The 20,883-nt window shown below is 42.6% G+C and overlaps 1 protein-coding gene across 2 annotated transcripts in view; it reads left to right on the top strand.

Moving 5' to 3' along the window:
* Positions 1-20,883, top strand: part of LOC144600059 (short transient receptor potential channel 7-like) — an 83,438-nt gene that overhangs the window by 18,859 nt on the left and 43,696 nt on the right. For both annotated transcript variants that reach the window (XM_078411426.1, XM_078411425.1), the window contains exon 2: positions 496-1,273. In XM_078411426.1, the coding sequence (XP_078267552.1) occupies positions 496-1,273 (778 nt within the window). The remainder of the gene's footprint in view (positions 1-495; positions 1,274-20,883) is intronic.

The raw sequence follows: 20,883 nt of genomic DNA, 5'->3' as shown, positions 1-20,883 counted from the left end.
ATTCTCCAGGCTTCGGGAATTGGCAAAATCCAAAAGCTTAATGGGGAGCAGGTTTTAGTGCTGTGAAAAGTATCAACACCATAATCATCAGCCCACACTCCACTACAGTTCTGGTAGGTAATCTGAAGTTATCCTCTAGGGCTATGGTTTTGGCCCTTGCTCCACCCAGTAAATTCATCGCAGGTGTTGTCCCAATAATTTGGCCATGATTGAATCGGACAGTTAAGTTTCTTTAGACACTGCAAAACTATTAGATAGGACTGTTCGGTACTTAACCTTTTTGTTGCTGACACGTGGCGAGACTTGTGCACTGCCTAGGTTGTATGCAAAGCAAATCTTTCCACTGTACGTAGGTATATGTGCAATAGAGTATCATTCATTCAACTATTTTTTTGAATTGCAAAATATTAAATGTTGGTTTGGCATCTCATTTGCATGATATTGCTCATCCCATTGCAGTACCTGGTTTATAATGTGTCCTTTCTCTTGTTGTAGTTTGGAAAGTAGTGACATTCAGGCCATGCACCGGAGACACACCACCCTTCGTGAGAAAGGGAGGAGACAGGCCATCCGAGGTCCAGCCTATATGTTCAATGAGAGGGGTAAAAGCTTGACGCCTGAAGAAGAACGCTTCCTGGACGCAGCAGAATATGGGAATATACCAGTGGTACGTAAAATGCTGGAGGAGTCAAAGACTTTGAATTTCAACTGTGTTGATTACATGGGGCAGAATGCTTTGCAACTTGCAGTGGGAAACGAACATTTAGAAGTGACAGAGCTTCTATTAAAAAAAGAAAATCTTGCGCGGATTGGTGATGGACTACTTCTGGCAATTAGCAAAGGTTACGTGAGGATAGTAGAAGCAATTTTAAATCATCCGGCTTTTGCACAGGGACATCGACTGGCCATCAGCCCCCTTGAACAGGAACTTCGTGACGACGATTTCTACGCTTACGATGAAGACGGCACACGTTTCTCCCAAGATATCACGCCCGTTATTCTCGCTTCTCATTGCCAGGAATACGAGATTGTACATATACTGCTTCTGAAGGGCGCACGGATTGAGAAGCCGCACGACTATTTTTGCAAGTGTAGTGAATGTGTCGAGAAACAGAAACGAGATTCTTTTAGCCATTCCAGGTCCAGGATGAATGCCTACAAGGGATTAGCAAATGCCGCCCATTTGGCTCTGTCCAGTGAAGACCCAGTCCATACGTCTTTGGAGCTAAGTAATGAACTGGCTCGGTTAGCCAATATGGAAACAGAGTTTAAGGTAAAACGCTTTTATTCTTTTACTATCATTTTGCTGCTTGATGCAAGGACAGAACATGGTAATTGAAATGTGCACATGGGCAACAATTGTCCTTTCTTAACAAGTTGCCTTGCTGAGCACTGTGGTGAAAGCTGGTGTGAGAAAAATGAAAGGGTTAATTCTTGATATGGATTTGCAACATATTAGGCAGGTATCCATAATTATGAATCCATAATTACTGTGCAAAAATGTTGCCATTCAAAGTCCAAGAAAATGCAGTCCATAATAAAGTGTAAAACTGATTCACAACATTTATCATGCTTTGGCTTTACTCGTTCAAAAGTACAAAGCCAGAGTATTTAATTGAACCCATCTTAAAATTTCATTTGCAAATAGAGTGAGGTTTTAAATCCCACAGCCCTGTTAGCTTGCTGTACACATTAGCTTGTTGAGAGGCCAAACAGATGGAATATGGCGCAGTTACCACAAGGCTTTGATCCTCTGAAGGTTTTTAAATCCCTTTGCGTATGGGTTTAAAAACTTTTGCACTTTGGGTATTAAATACAGATGTCTGTAAAAACTATTGAAATCACATCACTCATTCCCTCTGACCACCTATTTTTCTCTATCACAATCTATATTTGTAGATCTAATTACTTGCCTAGGCCTGGTTGTGGAAGAGATCCAAACTCTGACATTTACAAAGGCCACTTTCCCAAAATGCTGCAAATTTAAATTGACTTTAGAAAGTTATCTTCTGCTGGTACAATAGCCCCACTATAAGATCAGTGGGTGCCCTGGAACATATGCCAGGGAAGGTGGATACAAAGGCGACTTTTAAGAGAAGTTCCGACAGGTATGTGAACAGGCATAAGAATGGAGGGGTATGGGCTATGTCCAAGCTGGTGGGCTTGGTCTAAATAGGCAGCCTGGGCAGGTGGGCCTACTTCTGTACTTTACAGTTCTTCTCTCTGTTAAAGGTAATGGTCCATATTGTAATAAAGACAGAGAGATGACGTTCCACAAGGTAAATGCAAGGTGCGATGTAGCAGATTAAAAAACAGAACCTTCAATCTTGGAATCTCGGCATTACCCACTGCCACGTGCTAGCAAGTATAGGAAATTTAGTGTATTTAGTTTATTACTGTTATCACATGTACTGAGGTACATGTATCCAGTCAGCGGAAGAACGATACATGATCAATTATACAAACTTAAGCCATCCACAGTGTACAGATACTGAGTAAAAGCGAATAACGTTTAATGCAAATGAAGAACGGTTTCGTGAAAATGGGACATGGGTAGACAGGGCAATGAGGAAGGTGTATTGCATGCTCTCCATCAACAGATGTATTTAGTATAAAAGTTGGGATGCCATTTTACATTCGTACAAAACATTAGTTCGGCCTCACTTGGAGCATGCTAGACACTTGCATTTCTAGTCACTACATTATAGGCAGGATATAATTAAGCTAGAGAGGATGCAGAAGGAGGTTATCTGGATTGGAAGTCTTGAGTTATCAGGATTGGATAAGTTAAGTCTTAGATAGGCAATGACTGTTTCCCCCCCATGGGGGAGTCTCTGAAACTAGAGAGCAAACGTTTAAGGTGAGAAAGAAGAGGTTTAAAGATGATCAAAGGGTTATTATTTTCATGCAAAGGGTATCTGGTATCTTTGAAATGTGCTGCCAGAGATAGAGGCAGGAACCATAACAACATTTAAGAGATGTAGGAGGGAATTTTGTGTTATACCGTACCCTGAATTTAGCTTTACTTGGGGCCCTGTTCAGATAGGAACAGACACAAAATAAAACATCTTGTAGATCAGTGGAGAGTCTCTTGAGCAAGTCAGTTTATTGAAGGCCTGAACAGTGTGCTGAGAAAACCCAAAGTGTTTCAAAGATTCACAGCACACCCAGCATTTTATATTCTCACAGCACAATTGTTACTTGTGAATTCTACATTTTTGAAATAATTCATCATTGATCCAGGTCTCTAACTTTTTTTCTGTCTTTCCCTCAGATTAATCATTAACCTTGTGTTTCCTGTTATTTTGAAAACCTCTCTCACATAACTAACAAATGGGCAAACGACCCATTTCCTAGACAGTTTTATTATTTTCAGCTTAGCTTTAACCAAACTAGCTATGCTGTGGAACCTAAACACCCATGACAACTCTATTTATTGCTTCACTTTCATCCTTAGATTCCCGATGTGGACCATTGTACCCATCATGCGTCCCCAGTATGTAAACTCTTGGGTTAAAACAATCACAAACTACTCAACTTCCCGATCATTTTCTAAATTTACGTCAACAAGAGGCTAACATTTAAAATGGGTACTTGAATGAACAGAGGAATAGTGAAAGGCCTGGATAGAGTCAATCTGGAGAGATGTTTCCACTAGTGGGAGAATCTAGGACCAGAGGCCATAGCCTCAGAATAAAAGGACATACCCTTAGAAAGGAGATGAGGAGGAATTTCTTTAGTGAGAGGATGGCGAATCTGTGGAATTCATTGCCACAATGAGGAGGCCGAGTCAATGAATATTATGGTGGACATTAACAGATTCTTGATTAGTAAGGGTGTCAGGGGTTATGGGAAGAAGGCAGGAGAATGGAGTTAGGGGAAAGATAGTACAGCCATGATTGAGTGGCAAAATAAACTTGATGGGCCATATGGCCTAATTCTGCTCCTAGAACAAGAATATGGAAATAATGCAGGTAAATGGGATTAGTATGCATGGGCATGATGGTTGTCACAGACATGGTGGGGAAGGGCCACTTTCTTCCAAGCCTAGAAACCTGGTGCAATTGAAAGCATGAAAATAACCATTGCCCTCATGAGTCTGCCACTGAAAGGTTCGACACCAACGTTTGGATGCTTTATTTTCTTTTACACACTGAGCAGCACACCAAGGAAAGTTGATGAGTATGAGAACAGCTCAGCAGGAAAGGTACCAACCAGCATGTAGAGGGCCGATGAGATTCAGAATTTTGGGCTATTCGGGACGGGGGGGGGGGTGAAAGTGGTGGAACAGGATCTGAAGATCGGAGCTTGGAAGCATGGATTAGAGCCTTTGGAATGAGATCATACCAGGAGAGTGTGTGGGACAAGGAGAGTGTTCAAGATTTGAAACTGAGATGGGACATTGTAAAATGGGTGCTTTGGGATGGGGAGAATTTGGTGCATGAGCTTGTGTTAGGATCCAAATCATTGAGCAAAGTGGAGAATATGAAGATGAACACAAACCACGTTTGAACGCAAGGTGTGGCTTAAAAAAAAAAGTTGGACCTGTGTGTACAGGTTTAGCTACCACACTACAGGAAGGATGTAGAAACACTTGAAAGAGCATAGTGTAGTGGCCTGGCGGAGGCCAGAGAAAGGGCAAGACGCCAGGCAGTTTAAGGTAAGGTTCTTTATTAGGCTGTGAGCTCCTGCTCACAGCGTAGTCCACCTAGGGATGAGCCACGCCTCCCCACGGGCTGGCTTTTAACCCCTTACGCCTGTCCGTCACGTAACGAGGGGGCTGACCCAAGGAGTGGCCTGATCCCCCGGGACCGCCATAATAGAAGAGATTCACTAGGATGGCTTTGGTTACAAGACAAGGTTGACGAGACTGGGGTTGTCCTCACTGGAGGACTAGGTTGAGAAGTGACCTCCTGGAGATTCATAACAGTAAGGGGCACATATAAGGTACATAGTTTGTTTCCCCAGATTAAGAGAGTAGCACGGTAGCGCAGCGGTAGAGTTGCTGCTTTACAGCGAATGCAGCGCCGGAGACTCAGGTTCGATCCTGACTATGGGTGCTGCACTGTAAGGAGTTTGTACGTTCTCCCCGTGACCTGCGTGGGTTTTCTCCGAGATCTTCGGTTTCCTCCCACACTCCAAAGACGTACAGGTATGTAGGTTAATTGGCTGGGTAAATGTTTTTTTTTAAATTGTCCCTAGTGGGTGTAGGATAGTGTTAATGTACGGGGATCGTTGGGCGGCACGGACTTGGTGGGCCGAAAAGGCCTGTTTCCGGCTGTATATATATGATATGATATGATAAAACTAATGGGCAGAACTTTAGGTGATAAGGGAGAAATTTAAAGGAGATTTGAGGGGACAGGCTTTTCCACACAGAGAGTGGTACACAGTTGGACAGAACAAGCTGTCTCCAGAGATGTTGGTACAACCACAAAGAAAATACAATGTTTAAAAGGAATTTGGACAAGTGCTTGTGTACGAAGGGAGTAGAGAGATGCAGGCAATTGGGACTGGTGTAAATAGGCATCATGGATGGCTTAGGCTGAAAAGCCTACTTCCATGTTATACAGCACTTTCCATGTGGGTCAGATTCAGCACATTGTGCTATGACTATCTTCACGAATGAGCAGCAGCATTATTTAGTTTAGTTTAATGTCATGTGCACCGATATACAGTGAAAAGCTTTTTGTTGCATGCTAACCAGTCAGCGGAAAGACTGTACATGACTACAATCAAGCCGTCCACAGTGTAGAGATACAGGATAATGGGAATAACCTATAGTGCAAGATAAAGCCCAATAAAATCTGGTTAGTCTGAGGGTCTCCCATGAGGTAGATAGCAGCTCAGGACCGCTCTCTATTTGTTAATAGGATGTTCAATTGCCTGATAACAGCTGGGAAGAAACTGTCCCTGAATCTGGAGGTGTGAGTTTTCACACATCTGTACCTCTTCCCTTCACACAAAGGGTGGTGGGTGCATGTAACAAGCTGACAGAGGAGATAGTTGAGGCTGGGACTATTCCAACATTTAAGAAACAGTTACAGGATAGGACAGCTTGGGAGGGATATGGACCAAACACAGGCAGGTGGGTCTATTGTAACTGGGACATGTTGGCTGGTGTGGACAAGTTGGGCCGAAGGGCTTGTTTCCATGTTGTATCACTACGACTATGATGGGAGAGGGGTGAGGGAATTTAAAAACTTGGTCATTTGCAGAACAATGAGAATCAACTCTGATCATAGTAACAATAGGATCTAATTTCCCAAGCGATATGTCTTTTGCCTACCTCAATTCTTAAGCTTGCACAGAATTTCAGGGTACTAACATCAAGCAAGGAATCTTGAGCAATGCCATTTAAATGGTTCTTGTATTGCCCCCTTCCTGGGAAATGGTGGCATCCTACATACAGATAAATATTTGGGACCATATTGTTCAAGGTGATATGGAGTGCCCATGAAAGACACTAACTGTGCCATATAATAGACAATGATGGTCCAGAAATCATGATTTGGGTTGCTGGTACAAACCAACAGAGGTGGTTGGAAATCTTTCCCACCTCAGACTTCATGGAAATGTAGAACCACCTAACTGCCACATCGGCCAACATGTCCCATCTACACTAGTCCCACTTGCCTGCGTTTGGCCCATATCCCTCAAACCAGTCCTGTGCGTACCTCTATGTTTCTAAACCATTGCGATAGTCGCAGCCTCAACTACCTCCTCTGGCAGCTTGTTCCAAACACTTACCACCCTTTGTGTGAAAAAGTCACCCCTCAGTTTCCCCATTAAATCTTTTCCCCTTCACCTTAAACCTATGTCCTCTGGTCCGAGATTTCCCCTCCTCTGGGAAAGAGACTCTGCATCTATTCGATCTGTTGTAAAAATATAATATAACAAGGCTCGGTTTAAATATGCTGAGTGTCCAAAATAAATTCTCAACAATCCAACATGATTGTCATTCCTCGACATCATCTCCCTAGGGTGCAGCTGATGGATGTTGCCCTCTGTCCATCTATCAATTACAGGTTTATGGCTGTGGAATATTAAGCTCTGCATATCACTGGGCAGTCTTGCCCAGCCTGCCGTCTGTGTTTTTTTAACTTTAAACAAACCTGTAACACTAAAAGAAATACCTTGATAAATTGCAATTTGATGTATTTTGAAAGCATCAAATCATGGCTTTGAGTGTACTTTAATGAAAAATAGCATAGTCAACATGGTTTTGCATTTCCTACCGATTCTCATGTTTTATTAATTTTCTTACCTTTAAACATTGCCTCCCGAAACTCATTGGTGTTCTCTGTGCACGTTCCATGTTAGTTGGATGGCCTTTGTGTATGCAGTGTGCACAGCAAAATAAAATAATATTAATATTAAAGATCCAATGTAATGTTTTGTGAATTCAGGTTGCCACAGTCCTTGCTACATTAGGAAAATATATGGGGTCTGAAATTCTGAACCTAACTTTTAGTTTAGTTTCTTATTGTTATGCGTACCGAGGTGCAGTAAAAAGTTTTGTTGCGTGTTATCCAGTCAACAAGAAAACTGTACATGATTACAATCAAGCCGTCCACAGAGTTCAGACACAGGATAAAGGGAATAACGTTTAGTGCAAAATAAAGTCCGATTAAAAACCTCTCCAATGACCTTTGCAGATGGTGGGTCAGGACCATCTCTAGTTGGTGACAGGATGGTTCAGTTGCCTGATTACAGCTGGGAAAAGACTGTCGCTGAATCTGGAGGTTCAAATTACTGTACCTCTTGCCTGATGGGAGAGGGGTGAAGAGGGAGTGACCTCAATATCCTGCCACTTTCAAAGATGTAGTTCTGTCTTTTGAAAGCATTTCACCTCAATCATGGGCAGGTCTGGTTGTGGAATAGCTGAGCAGCAAGGACCAATGGATAAAGTCAAAAGAAGATGGAGACTTCATATAGGAAACATAGGAGGTAAACCAGAACATTTACTTTCTTAGAAGTGCAAATAGATTCAGCATGCCACCAAATACTTTTAAAACATCTACTGATGTACTCTAGAAAGTTTGTTGACATTACAAGTCATAGCTATTTCATGCAAAGGAAAACAAGAGGCTACAGAGGTTTTACTCAGCACAGTTGGTTGGTCAGCCTGGGCAAGTTGGAGCGATGTTTCTGTGCTGCATGACTATCTTTATACAATGATGAGCAGGAGCCTGATGTCAAGTGCTGCTGGAAGGTCATCAACTTGGTGAAAGACAGCCCGAACCTTGTTGACCTCACAGCTGGGCGAGATGTCCATCGGGGAATCTTGCCGACTGGCCCACTCCAGACTGTAGGAGTGCTTGCGGAGGGATGCACTGAGGCTCTGTGCAACCAATGCCAAGGCTCTGTGGGGGAGGACCGCAGTCTAGGGTCCTTCCGCTGCTGGACATTGCGGATGAGAGTGTGGTGGAGACGCCCCTCAAACGAGGGAGGGGATATCCCAGAACAAGGGGCCACAGTTTAAGAATAAGGGGTAGGCCATTTAGAACTGAGATGAGGAAAAACTTTTTCAGTCAAAGAGTTGTGAATCTGTGGAATTCTCTGCCTCAGAAGGCAGTGGAGGCCAATTCTCTGAATGCATTCAAGAGAGAGCTAGATAGAGCTCTTAAGGATAGCGGAGTCAGGGGGTATGGGGAGAAGGCAGGAACGGTGCACTGATTGAGAATGATCAGCCATGATCACATTGAATGGCGGTGCTGGCTCGAAGGGCCGAATGGCCTCTTCTGCACCTATTGTCTATTGTCTATATCACACCAGGGGGCCACTTGAGTGGCAAGGGTGCCGGGTATAATTATGGTTTTTGGGAACACTGCCAAATATAACACTAACTAATGGATGTATGGCCATGGAGAATGTCAAAGGAATTTTGCATATTTCTTGTTTTGTACATAATTTTAATCCTGAATAAAGTTTTAACATTTTTAATTTAAACTAGACAAAGTGGACCCGTTGGGCCCAAACCTCTCCTGCATTGGTGCAGCACCCTGTCCTCCCCCCCTCCCCTCTCTCCTCAACCCCCCCCTCTCCCTTCTCCTCCACTCCCCCCTCCCTCCTCCCTTCTCCTCCACTCCCCCCTTCCCCCTCCCTCCTCCCTCCTCCCCTCCCCTTTTATTTTTTTTTTTCAGATAAATTTTTTATTGGAGATAGGTACATAACCTGTTTACATCTTTACAGTCATACATTTTTAAATTGATAATATTGTCAATTATTATTATATTGTCTCCAATACCTTTTGCCCCTTTTTTTTTTTTAAACTAGATAGAACTAAAGAAATAGATGAAGTAAAGAAAGAAAAGAGAGAGAAGAAAAATAAAAACAAAAACAAAAACAGATTATAAAGATAAGGAAAAAGTTAGTTAAAGAAGAGTGGAGAAATTTATTAAAATAACAAAAACTTCATTCGAGATATATTCGTACATTTCAAAGTATAGCATTTCATCCATTCTTTAGTCCGAGTGCTAGTCAGGTTCCTGTGCTGAACCATTCTGACCCTTTAAGTAATCAATAAAAGGAGACCATATTCCAATGAATAATTCCTGTTTATCCAACAGGGAAAATCTGATTCTTTCCACGTTTAAGGTCTCCGTCATTTCTATAATCCACATTTTGATTGTGGGGGCCGTAGGGCCTTTCCAAAATTTTAGAATTAATTTTTTTCCTGTTATTAAACTATAATCCATAAAGTTTCTTTGTGTTGTTCTAAATGTTTGATTTAATTCTAATATTCCGAGTATAATTAATTTTGGATCTGGGTCCAATTGTGTGCTGGTTACTTTAGATATTATGCTAAAAATATTTACCCAGAATTTTTTAATTTTTATACAGTTTGCAAACATATGGATAGCGGAGTCAGGGGGTATGGGGAGAAGGCAGGAACGGTGCACTGATTGAGAATGATCAGCCATGATCACATTGAATGGCGGTGCTGGCTCGAAGGGCCGAATGGCCTCTTCTGCACCTATTGTCTATTGTCTATATCACACCAGGGGGCCACTTGAGTGGCAAGGGTGCCGGGTATAATTATGGTTTTTGGGAACACTGCCAAATATAACACTAACTAATGGATGTATGGCCATGGAGAATGTCAAAGGAATTTTGCATATTTCTTGTTTTGTACATAATTTTAATCCTGAATAAAGTTTTAACATTTTTAATTTAAACTAGACAAAGTGGACCCGTTGGGCCCAAACCTCTCCTGCATTGGTGCAGCACCCTGTCCTCCCCCCCTCCCCTCTCTCCTCAACCCCCCCCTCTCCCTTCTCCTCCACTCCCCCCTCCCTCCTCCCTTCTCCTCCACTCCCCCCTTCCCCCTCCCTCCTCCCTCCTCCCCTCCCCTTTTAAACTTTAAAATGTGAATAACTTTAAAAATATAACACCGATTTCAATAAAAGTACTTGCATTATCACTAAAGTGAAAATGGTGAGTAAGGTGGGCCTAAAATTGTCGCGCTATCGTGTACCGTTTTGGCTGAAGTTCAGTCACAAACAAGATAACAAACGAGAGTTTTAGTATATAGATAGATGATTAGCAGAAGCCACCAGCGGCTCTTTCTGCACCAACCTTTGTATGGTAGTCATACTTCCTCTCCTACCTGCTACACATAAGCAACCTCTCGACAGTCTTCAAACTTTCTTTACCATCATATTTCAGTCATGCATTGTGCATACCAGTAGGCATACAAATTGAATCTAGTTATTTTTAGAAAAGTCAAATGGAGGAGAACGAATTTCAATGGGACTAGAGCAGATGTGATTCTGGTAAATCTTTTTTTTTTAAATCAAAGAAAACTTTATTCAAGAAATAAATATATACAAAACATGTTCCTTCCAAAACTCCATCCAACATTCTCGAAGGCTATACATACATTCAATACATTCAAGATTCAAGATAGCTTTATTTGTCATCCAATTTGTCATCCAAATTGGACGAAATTCATAAAATTACATAAAATTAACCCCCACCCTTGTCACTCATGTGGCCCTTATTTTGAGGAGCGTCTCCCCCACACTCTGCCCCCAATGTCCAGCAGCGGTAGGACCATAGACTGTGGTCCTCCTCCACAGAGCCTTGGCGTTGGCTGCACCAAGCTTCAGTGCGTCCCTCAGCACGTACTGCAGTTTGCAGCGGGCCAGTCGGCAACATTCCCCGACGGACAGCTCGCTCCGCTGGGAGGTCAACAAAGCTCGGGTAGACCAAAGAGCGTCTTTCACCGAGTTGATGACCTTCCAGCAGCACTCAATGTCAGTCTCTGAATGCATCCCTGGGAACAGTCCGTAAATCACAGAGTCCTCTGTGACGGGGCTGTTCGGAAATAATTGCGACAGGGACTCTTACAAACCTTTCCAGACTCTCTTTGCAAATCCACACTCTGCAAAAAGGTGGGAAACCGTCTCCTCTCCATAGCAGCCGTCCCGAGGGCAGCGTGCGCTGGTGGTGAGGTTCCAGCGGTGCAGGAAGGATCTGACTGGGAGAGCTCCCTTCACTGCCAGCCAAGCCAGGTCTTGGTGGTTTGCACAGATTTGCTTGCCAAACTTTGATTTGAGCATTGCTAGCCTTTTCAAAAGGAGATGATCCAGGTGCAGCCTAGTTATTTTCCCATGAGGGTGAGAGAAAAGGCCAAAGGCCGAATATCCTGGATGTCCAGAATATAAAAATAAAGCAGAAAAAAATCAGCATTTGGTGTGTTAGATTGATAACCAAGATCATTTTACAAATTTCAAAGGGGAAGTAAAAATGGAAATAAGGGGCGAGAAGAGAATATGAGAAGTTACCTGAAGTTGTTAAAAGGAAACAAAAAATCCACTATAGGAACGTAAACAGATAAAGAGAATAGAATAGAACAGGAACCAAAACAGAGATCTATGGACAGCCCAATGGCACAGCGGTAGAGCTACTACTGCCTTACAGTGCCAGAAACCCGGGTTTGATCCCGACTAAGAGTGCTATCTATATGGAGTTCATACGTTCTCCCTTGTGACTGCATAAGTTTCCCCCATGGGCCAAAGGGCTTGCTTCCATGCAGTATCTCCATACTAAACTAATCTTCTTTGAGGCAGGGAGCCCAGCTAAAGTGCCAGCCAAGCATTTCACATCAGCTGTAAAATATGAAAAGTCAATGCTGAACCCTTGACAAAGAATGATGTCACAGATACTGTTCAATGGTCCTTTATTGTCACATGTACCATGTAAGGTACAATGAAATTTGATTTACCAGTCATACCAGAAAAAAGCAACAAAGCACACAACTACATAAAAGTTAACAAACATCCCCCCCAGCGGCTCCCCCACATTCCTCACTGTGATGGAAGGCAATAAAGTCTTGTTTTAATAACTGTGTGAGCTATGTTAGAAAAAGGTGAATAAATTATTCTGTCCAGATGAGGAAGAAATTGCAGTAGTATTGACAGTAATATTTCAAACATCTGTAAACTGAGAGTGGTATTTGACAACTGAAGAATTGTACGTGTTCATTAGGTTTAGGTTTATGTTTGTCCCATGTGCCAAGGTACAGCGAATAGCTTTGTTTCGCGTGCTATCCAAACAGATTAGATATACCACAGGTACAATCAACTCAAAGTCAAGTATAGTTGGTAGAACAAAGGGGAAAGACAGATTTATTTTTGTTGAAGGACAAACTAAAAATATAAACCTGTGAGTTTAACCTTGGTAGCAGGGAAGCTGATCATTTAGTTGCTTTCACAAATGTGGATTGATTAAGGAAAACTACCATGAATTTGTTAAAGGCAAATTGTCCTAGTCATTGTGATGCAGCACACCCTTCAGCCACCACACCCATGCTGACCATTTTGCTGATGCGTCACTTGTCTACATTAGGACCGGATTCTCCATGCTATAACTACATCTAAATACTTCAAACATAGTCAATTTATCTGGCACCTCCTCTGGCAGAGAGTTCCTAATATCAACCACTTGCTGTGTAATTAATAACAACCCTCAATTCACCTTTAAAACTCAACACTCTCATCTTAAACCTAATGTACTCTTGTTTATGTTGTCTTGGATGATAGTTATATAGCATGGAAACAGGCCTTTTAGCCCAACTCAACTAAACCTGAGCTAGTCCCATCTTCCTCTAAATCATTTCTATCCAAGGACATGTCCAAATGTCTTAAATATTGTAATTATACACACTTATACCACTTCCTCTGGTGCTCATTCCATATAGCCACCACCTTCAGTGGAAAAATCTGCCCCTTTAAATCTTTCCCCTCCCACCTTAAATCTATGCCCTCCAGTTTTAGACTCCTACCCTGGAAAAATACTGACTATACATGTCACCTATGCCCCTCATTATGTTATATACCTCTATAAAGGTCACCTCTCAGCCTCCCACATTCCAGGGAAAAGGCCCCAAACTCTCTTGTCTCTCCTTGTAACTCAACCTGTCCAGTCCTGGTAACATCCTTGTCAATCTTTACTGCACCATTTTCCAGCTTAACGGCAAGCTTCGTACAGCTGGGCATCACAAGTGCACACACTACTTCAAATGCTATCTCACCAACTGCACACAATATTCCAAGCATCGTCTCACTGCAAGGAAAGTTGTTTTGATTTTCAGCTCTATCTGTACTTCTCTCAGTCTTATAAACTTCTATCAAGTCAGCACTCAGCCTTCTTTGCTCCAGGGAAAATAAACACCGTCTATCCTAATTGTGTGCAACTAACCCAGAAAAAGGTTTATTGATGTGTGACAGAAAGGGTTTCTGTAATATATATAAATTAAATTATGTTTGATTTTAAAAAGTACTGCATAATAGGCTTATCACGAGACTGGAACCTCGGGAAGAATAATAACAGTACGGATAAGAAAATTGGTTAAATGACTGGGAACTAAGAGCAATGGTGAGGGATTGTTTTTTTAGACCGGTGATTTTTATTAGGAAACTTGTACTCGTGATAATGTTATTGACGGTTGAATAGGGCACAGCTTTCAAAACTGTAAATGACAAAATTTGAAAATATAGGGAACTGTGAGGAGAATAGTTCAAGATGATTTGGACAGACTAAAATGAGTGAATATGGGTCAGATTAAATCATTGCAGGGAAATGTCAACGTTTCAATTTTATTAGGAAGAATGTAGAGAGGCATTGTAAACTAGAGAGCATAATTCTAAAAAAAGCGTAGAAGAAAAATATTTGGGGTACTTGTGCATAAATTAGTTAGGCAAGTTGAGAATTATTTTTTAAAGCATAAATATTCATGATCCTACACATTATAAATAGAGCCAGGGAGTTCAAGATCAGGGAAGTCATGATAATAATATAATATATATATTCCTTTATTCGTCCCACACCGGGGAAATTTACAGTGTTACAGCAGCAAAGTTGGAGAGCAAGAGATCATTCATTACAAATAAAAGATACATAAATTGTCATCAGTTTTCTGTGTGTTCTTAGCTGTTATTGTTGACTCGTCTGCTGGGAGCAGTGCTGGTTGTGCAGTCTCACAGCAGCGGGAAGGAAGGACCTCCTCTATCTCTCCTTCACGCACTTGGGGTGAAGGAGTCTGTCACTGAAGGAGCTACTCAGTGCAGTGACAGTGTCCTGCATGGGGTGGGAGTCGTTGTCCAGCAGCGATGTTAACTTTGCCATCATCCTCCTCTCTCCCACCGCCTGCACTGAGTCAAGGGGGCAACCCAGGACAGAGCTGGCCTTCCTGACCAGCTTGTCGAGTCTCTTACCTTCCGCCGCTGAGATGCTGCTGCTCCAGCAGACCACTCCATAGAAAATGGCCGATGCAACCACCGTGTTGTAGAAGGTCCTTAGGAGTGCCCCCTGCACTCCAAAGGACCGGAGTCTCCTTAGCAGATAAAGTCTGCTCTGGCCCTTTCTGTATAGTGCATCAGTGTTTTCAGTCCAGTCCAGTTTATTGTTGAGGTAGACACCCAGGTACTTATAAGAATCCACCCTCTCGATGTCCATTCCTTGGATGTTCACCGGTGTCGGGGGGACCTGGCTGCGCCTGCGGAAATCTACCACCATCCCCCTGGTTTTCCCCGTGTTGATCCGGAGGCAGTTCCGCTGGCACCAGTCCACAAACTCCTTGATCAGTTCTCTGTACGCCCTGTCCTCGTCGCCCGCGATGAGGCTGACGATGACAGAGTATGATGGACTTTACAAAACAATGATTTGGCCACAACTCAAGTATTGTGTTCATTTCAGGGCACTGCCCTTTGGGAAAGCATTTTACTTGGTGCACAAAAGTTTTATTGCAGTGATTGCACTCAGGAGAGGCTTTATTTGAATGTGTAGGAAGGAAGTGCAGATGCTGGTTTAAATCGAAGATAGACACAAAGGTGGAGTAACTCAGCAGGACAGGCAACATTTCTGGAGAGAAGGAATACAGTGGCTTTTCGGGTTGAGACCCTTAACTCCATTTGTGTCACTTTATTAGGTCTCATTATGTATGGCCCTTTCATTTGGACGATAGATCTTTTCATCTTTTTCCCTTTATTGACCATGTTGGCTGCATTTGAAGTTAAATTCACTTTCCTTCCTGCAGCATTCTGTCTCTCACAACCTCGACCCAGAACGTCACCCATTCCTTCCCTCCAGAGATGCTGCCTGTCCCAGCTGAGTTTACTCTATCTTTTTGTGTCTATCTTTATTTGAATGGATGGATCGGAAAAATTTGTTGTTTTTTGGAACAAATATAATTAAAATGGAAGGGTCGAGGTAACTAAGGAGAGGTTTGTTCACCTTGATGAAAGGGACAAGAGCCCAAAGAAGAAAGACTTGCAAAAGAACATAGAAGTGACATGTGGAAGCCACGGTGGGTGGCGAGAATATGGCATTGTCCAGTCAGAAGTGTGGTGCACCTCAACAGTAGAGTTGCTGCCTTACAGCATCCGAATCCCGGTTTTGATCCTGACTACGGGTGTTGTCTGTATGGAATTTTTACGTTCTCCCTGTGACAGCATGGGTTTTCTCCGGGTGCTCCGGTTTCCTCCCACACAAGACATACAGGTTTGTAGGTTAATTGGCTTCAGTAAAAACTGTTAAATTGTCTCTTGTGGACGCAATGGTACGAGGTGATCGATGAATAAAAATATTCACTTCAATAACCATCACAGAATTTTAAAAACTCTGAAATCTTAATATCATTCCATGCCTATTTTTTTACTTTTCCTAGTTTTTTCTATTGTGTAACCCAGTTGGTTTTAACCTTGTACATTGAAGATTACAGAGTTCAGAAGACTGACAGCAGTCAGAGTACTTATGGGTATTGAGAACATGGTTTAAGCCTTCTACTTCTCTGGGATGGCATAAATGAGGAATTTAGTGGTTGGGGAGGAAAATGTCACCACATCATCCTCACAGTGCCTGTACCCAATATCCCCATAATCTTCTCACACTGCATGAGAATAGAGTGCAAATGCAAAGTGGTGCCGCAGAAGCCTTTCTCAGCACTGGCCCACAACCAGTTACGGCATTCATGTGACTTAAACCATCGTGGAGCACCAAGCTTAGACAGAATGGCCTGCAAACCCCATGTGAAATCCTGATACAATGTGGAGCTGTATCACTCCCCTCCTCCCAAACCCCGAATTCTGAACTATATGAGACATAAATTTATTACGTTGCCATTTATTCAGTGTATTTCAGAACCTCGATTCCCTTGGAGTCAGCGCCCAAGATCACTATTCATACCTCTAGTTTCCCTCCCCCCTAACTCAGTCTGAAGTAGGGTTTTGACCCAAAACGTCACCTATTCCTTTTCTCCAGGGATGCTGCCTGACCTGCTGAGTTACTCCAGCATTGTGTCTATTTCTACTGAAACAACACTGGGTGTCATGTATTCCTTAACATAGTGATGCCAATGCATTCTGTTCCCTCCCAAGCTAAATCCTACAGTCTTTAGTCCATTGATTCAACATCAGTTCAGTTTATTGTCACGTGTACAGAGGTACAGAGAAAAGCTTTTGTTGTGTACTATCCAGTCAGCAGAAAGACAATATTTGATTACAATTGAGCCATTTACAGTGTGCAGATACATTTAAGGGAATAATGTTTAGTGCAAGGTAAAGCCAGCAAAGTCTGAGGGTCACCAAAGAGGTAAATCGTAGTTCAGGACTGGCCGATGGTTGTGGAAGGATGAACAGTTGCCTGATAACAGCTGGGAAGAAACCCATTTGGCTGTAGTTCAGGTACAAACAAACGAGAGGTTTAGTATATAGATGGGTATTTGTTCAACAGCTTCTTTTCCCCCTCATGTCTCCACAGATAATATTTCCACCCTTGGAGACAACATAATAGGAGTCCATGTCTTGGAGTGTTAGATAACCTGAAGCATGTGATCATACCTAAAATAAAGAGCAAAATACACACGCATGCAGGGAAGTGGTCTTGAACAATGCAGTTGCATGGTCCGAGCCCATCTAACATGGGGAAAGATTTTGAACACGACTCACTGGTTAGAGGACACTTGGCTGAAATGCACACGTCCTGCCCACCAACCTTTCTAATACAACAAAGCATCATCTTTATATACAAAGTGCTAGAGTAACTCAGCAACATCTCTGCAGAAAAAGGGTGGGTGTTCATAAGTGATGAGCAGAATTAGGCCATTTGGCCCACTCCACCATTCAAACATGGCTGATCTATCACCTTCCTAACCCCATTCTCCTGCGTTCTCCACATAACCCCTGCCACCCAGTAGATGTCATTTTTGGTCAGGACCCTTCTTCAGCTTTGGAAGGGCCCTGACCTGAAATGTCATCTATCTTTTTTCTCCAGAGATACTGCCTGACCCGCTGAGATACTCCAACACGTTGTGTCTTGCATTGGTATTAACCAGTATCTGCAGTTCTTTGTTTCTACAAAGTATCATCTTGTTCGGTGTATGGAACTGTACAATGTGGCATTTTTCTGTAAATACTTCACTGCATTTAAATGCTTTAATATCACAAAGATCTACCATGATGTCTCTCTGCATCCAAATTGCTATACACATTTGTGCAGAGCAGACTTTAGTTAATGACATTCCAGCTGATGTACAGTGGCACATTAAGAATCATTATGTACAAGTTACAGGTATTAGTTTTGAATCTTCAAAGATTTGACACTTGATGTACCCAGAGTGAAACGAACAGTGGGGGTTGTTGGCAGAAGAGGGAACCAGTAACAAATGTTCCAAGTCCTTCAATATTTGCATTGGAAAGTTAGTAGACCAAGCTAAAATAACTTTCCTCGTTACATAACCACAGTCAATGCTGATAGATAGTTCTATTATACAATTGTATATTAACGGAAACTATGTGCATCTAATATGATCAGTCTGAAGAAGGGTCCCAACTCAAAATGGCGTTTGTCCATTGCCTTTCACAGATGCTGCCTGATCCACTGAATTCCTCCAGCAGTTTGTTTTGTTTTTGCTCAAGCTCTCAGCATTTGCAGTCTCGTGTGTCTCCAGATCAATTTACACTGGCAGATTTAAGTTTTATTTTCTTGTGTCTGACAATCAATGTCAGATATCTTTCCATTGTGGGCACATTGTAAAGCTTGCAGATTGACCTTAACACAAATATGCAAGGCCTGGATCAATGGCAGAACTAAAGCAGCATGTTCTGCCGTAAAAAAAAAAATTACTGTTAGGAACTTTCTGCTTCTGGCCGTAAGCACAGGCTGCATTTATTTTGGCTCATCCTCGTTTCACGATAAAGACTTTTGACCAGCTGATTTGGATACCGAGACATTAAGGTTCCAGATGGTCCATTTCACCTCTGCCTTCACTGACTGCTCTCCACACAGTTATGGCTTGCACACACAAGCATCGGAAGTGTGCTGGCCATAGCTGTTTATGGTGATCATAGTAGTAGCAACGACTACCCGAGTTTTCAGGGGGGAGATTCTGCATGCCTGTAGCAGCGTGACCATTTAGAGGGTGCTTAGCATTCTCTGCAGTTTCCCCGTGGAGTCACAAGGCAACAATGGAAGTTCTAGGCAGGGAAAGCGTGTCGACATCTCCCTGCCATTTTGAATTCAAGTTTCCAAATGCCATTGTTTGAGCACCGATTTGTTTATTATCTTCTCAATACAACTGTGTGAATGTGTGTGAGAGAGGGAGTGTGTGTACGCATGCATGCGTGGATTAGGATCATTTCAAAGACATCTGCGTTTGTGAGTGAGATGGGCACCATTAGTTGATTTGTTTGTTTAGTTTAGAGATACAGCATGGAAACAGGCACTTCGGCCCACCGATTCTGCACCGACCAGTGATTCCCACACATTAACACTATCCCCTACACACACTAGGGACAATTTTATATTGATACCATGCCAATTAGCTTACAAACCTGTGCGTCTTTGGAGGGTGGGAGAAAACCAAAGATTTTGGACAAATCCCACACAGGTGAGATTGAACAATGTAGTTGCATAGTCTGAGCCTATGGGGAGAATGTACAAACAAGCACCCGTAATCAGGATCGACCCCGGGTCTTTGGCACTGTAAGGCAGTAGCTCTACCGCTACGCCACCGTGCCGCCCTTTTATTAGCAGGGACAGATCATCCTGTAGAGTGCAGCTATTTTCAGCAAAGGAGTCACAGGGCAAGTATGGAGTTCTAGGCAGGGAAGGTGTGCCGACACTTCCCTGCCATTTTGAATTTACAAGTAGTTGTTGTATCCCATCTCTTGCCTCTGATGGGCAAGACAGTATCACACCTCGCATGTGCGTGAGAGAGAATCGCTTCAGTCGTCTATTTTTCTTTGAGTCAGATGGGCACCATTCCAGTTGACGTTCACTTTTTATTCACATCCTGACTGGTCAAGTGGAAGGGGCTGCTGTGATATTTGTCTTTCAGTTAAGCTTATCCCAATCTATTGAAGGTTAGTTTCGGAAAAAAAACAGCAACATTCCATCACTTTTATTGGCTTCATACAAACTTTGCTTCATATAATCCAAACACATGTGGCTTACTTTGAACGTTTGAACTTAAAGCCCTTTCTACGGGCCATCGATAGCCTAGGTGGACTGCCGACAACAAAGGGGGTCCCGGCAGAGGGAGTCCTGCTGCCACATGCAGTAGACAGGACTGTTCGGTGAACTTTTATAACTTTGTCAGAAGTTATAAGTGTCACCATGCGCCAGAAATATGGTCACACTTGTGAGATCTGCTGTACGACTTTAACCAGGTAGTGTGCAAAACAAAACATTTCACTGTACCTAGGCACATGTGACAATAAAGTATCATTGAATTTGGATAAAGTTGAAGCCGCGGTCCTGCCCAACTTGAGAGCATGGAGGCATCTCTGTCCTTTAATATCTGCGATTGACCAACCAATGCTTTCAAACATCGATAACTTAATCTAATCTTTATCCACATTTTTGTTCTGGTGATTGTGTTACAAGCTGGGGCCTTTGCACAGATTATACCAAGTATAACAGCTGCACCAACCAGACTGATTGACTACAATGCTAATCAACTTGAACCAATGCCATCAAATCAGAGGTCAGTCTCTTTCCATCTGTGCTATTCTGATGTGAATAGTGAATAAAACATTAAACAGCAACTGTGAGCAGTCTGACGCACGCACACACAGGCACTTGTCCTTCTGGTAAAGTTACTCCCACAGTGCTGTTGGCATTGGACTTCCACGATTTAGATCAATGATGAAAGACCGGCCTAATTATCTCAGCCAAAAAAAGGAAACCTGTTGCAGGATATCATTAGCACTGAGACCAGCTGCAAAATGCAATGATGTTAAGAGCTTTACAATGAACAAACACTGGAGCCACATCTCTGCTGAAGAATTGTTGCATCAATAGTTTAGTTCAACCTTGCATATGCAATTTTTACTTCTTGACCTGCATGCCAGTCAAGTACAATGCACAACAGATATC

This window comes from Rhinoraja longicauda, chromosome 14 (assembly GCF_053455715.1).
Source record: "Rhinoraja longicauda isolate Sanriku21f chromosome 14, sRhiLon1.1, whole genome shotgun sequence".
Classification (NCBI taxonomy): Eukaryota; Metazoa; Chordata; class Chondrichthyes; order Rajiformes; family Arhynchobatidae; genus Rhinoraja; species Rhinoraja longicauda.
Note: the sequence above shows the minus strand (reverse complement) of the source record. Positions and strands in the feature narration are given on the sequence as shown.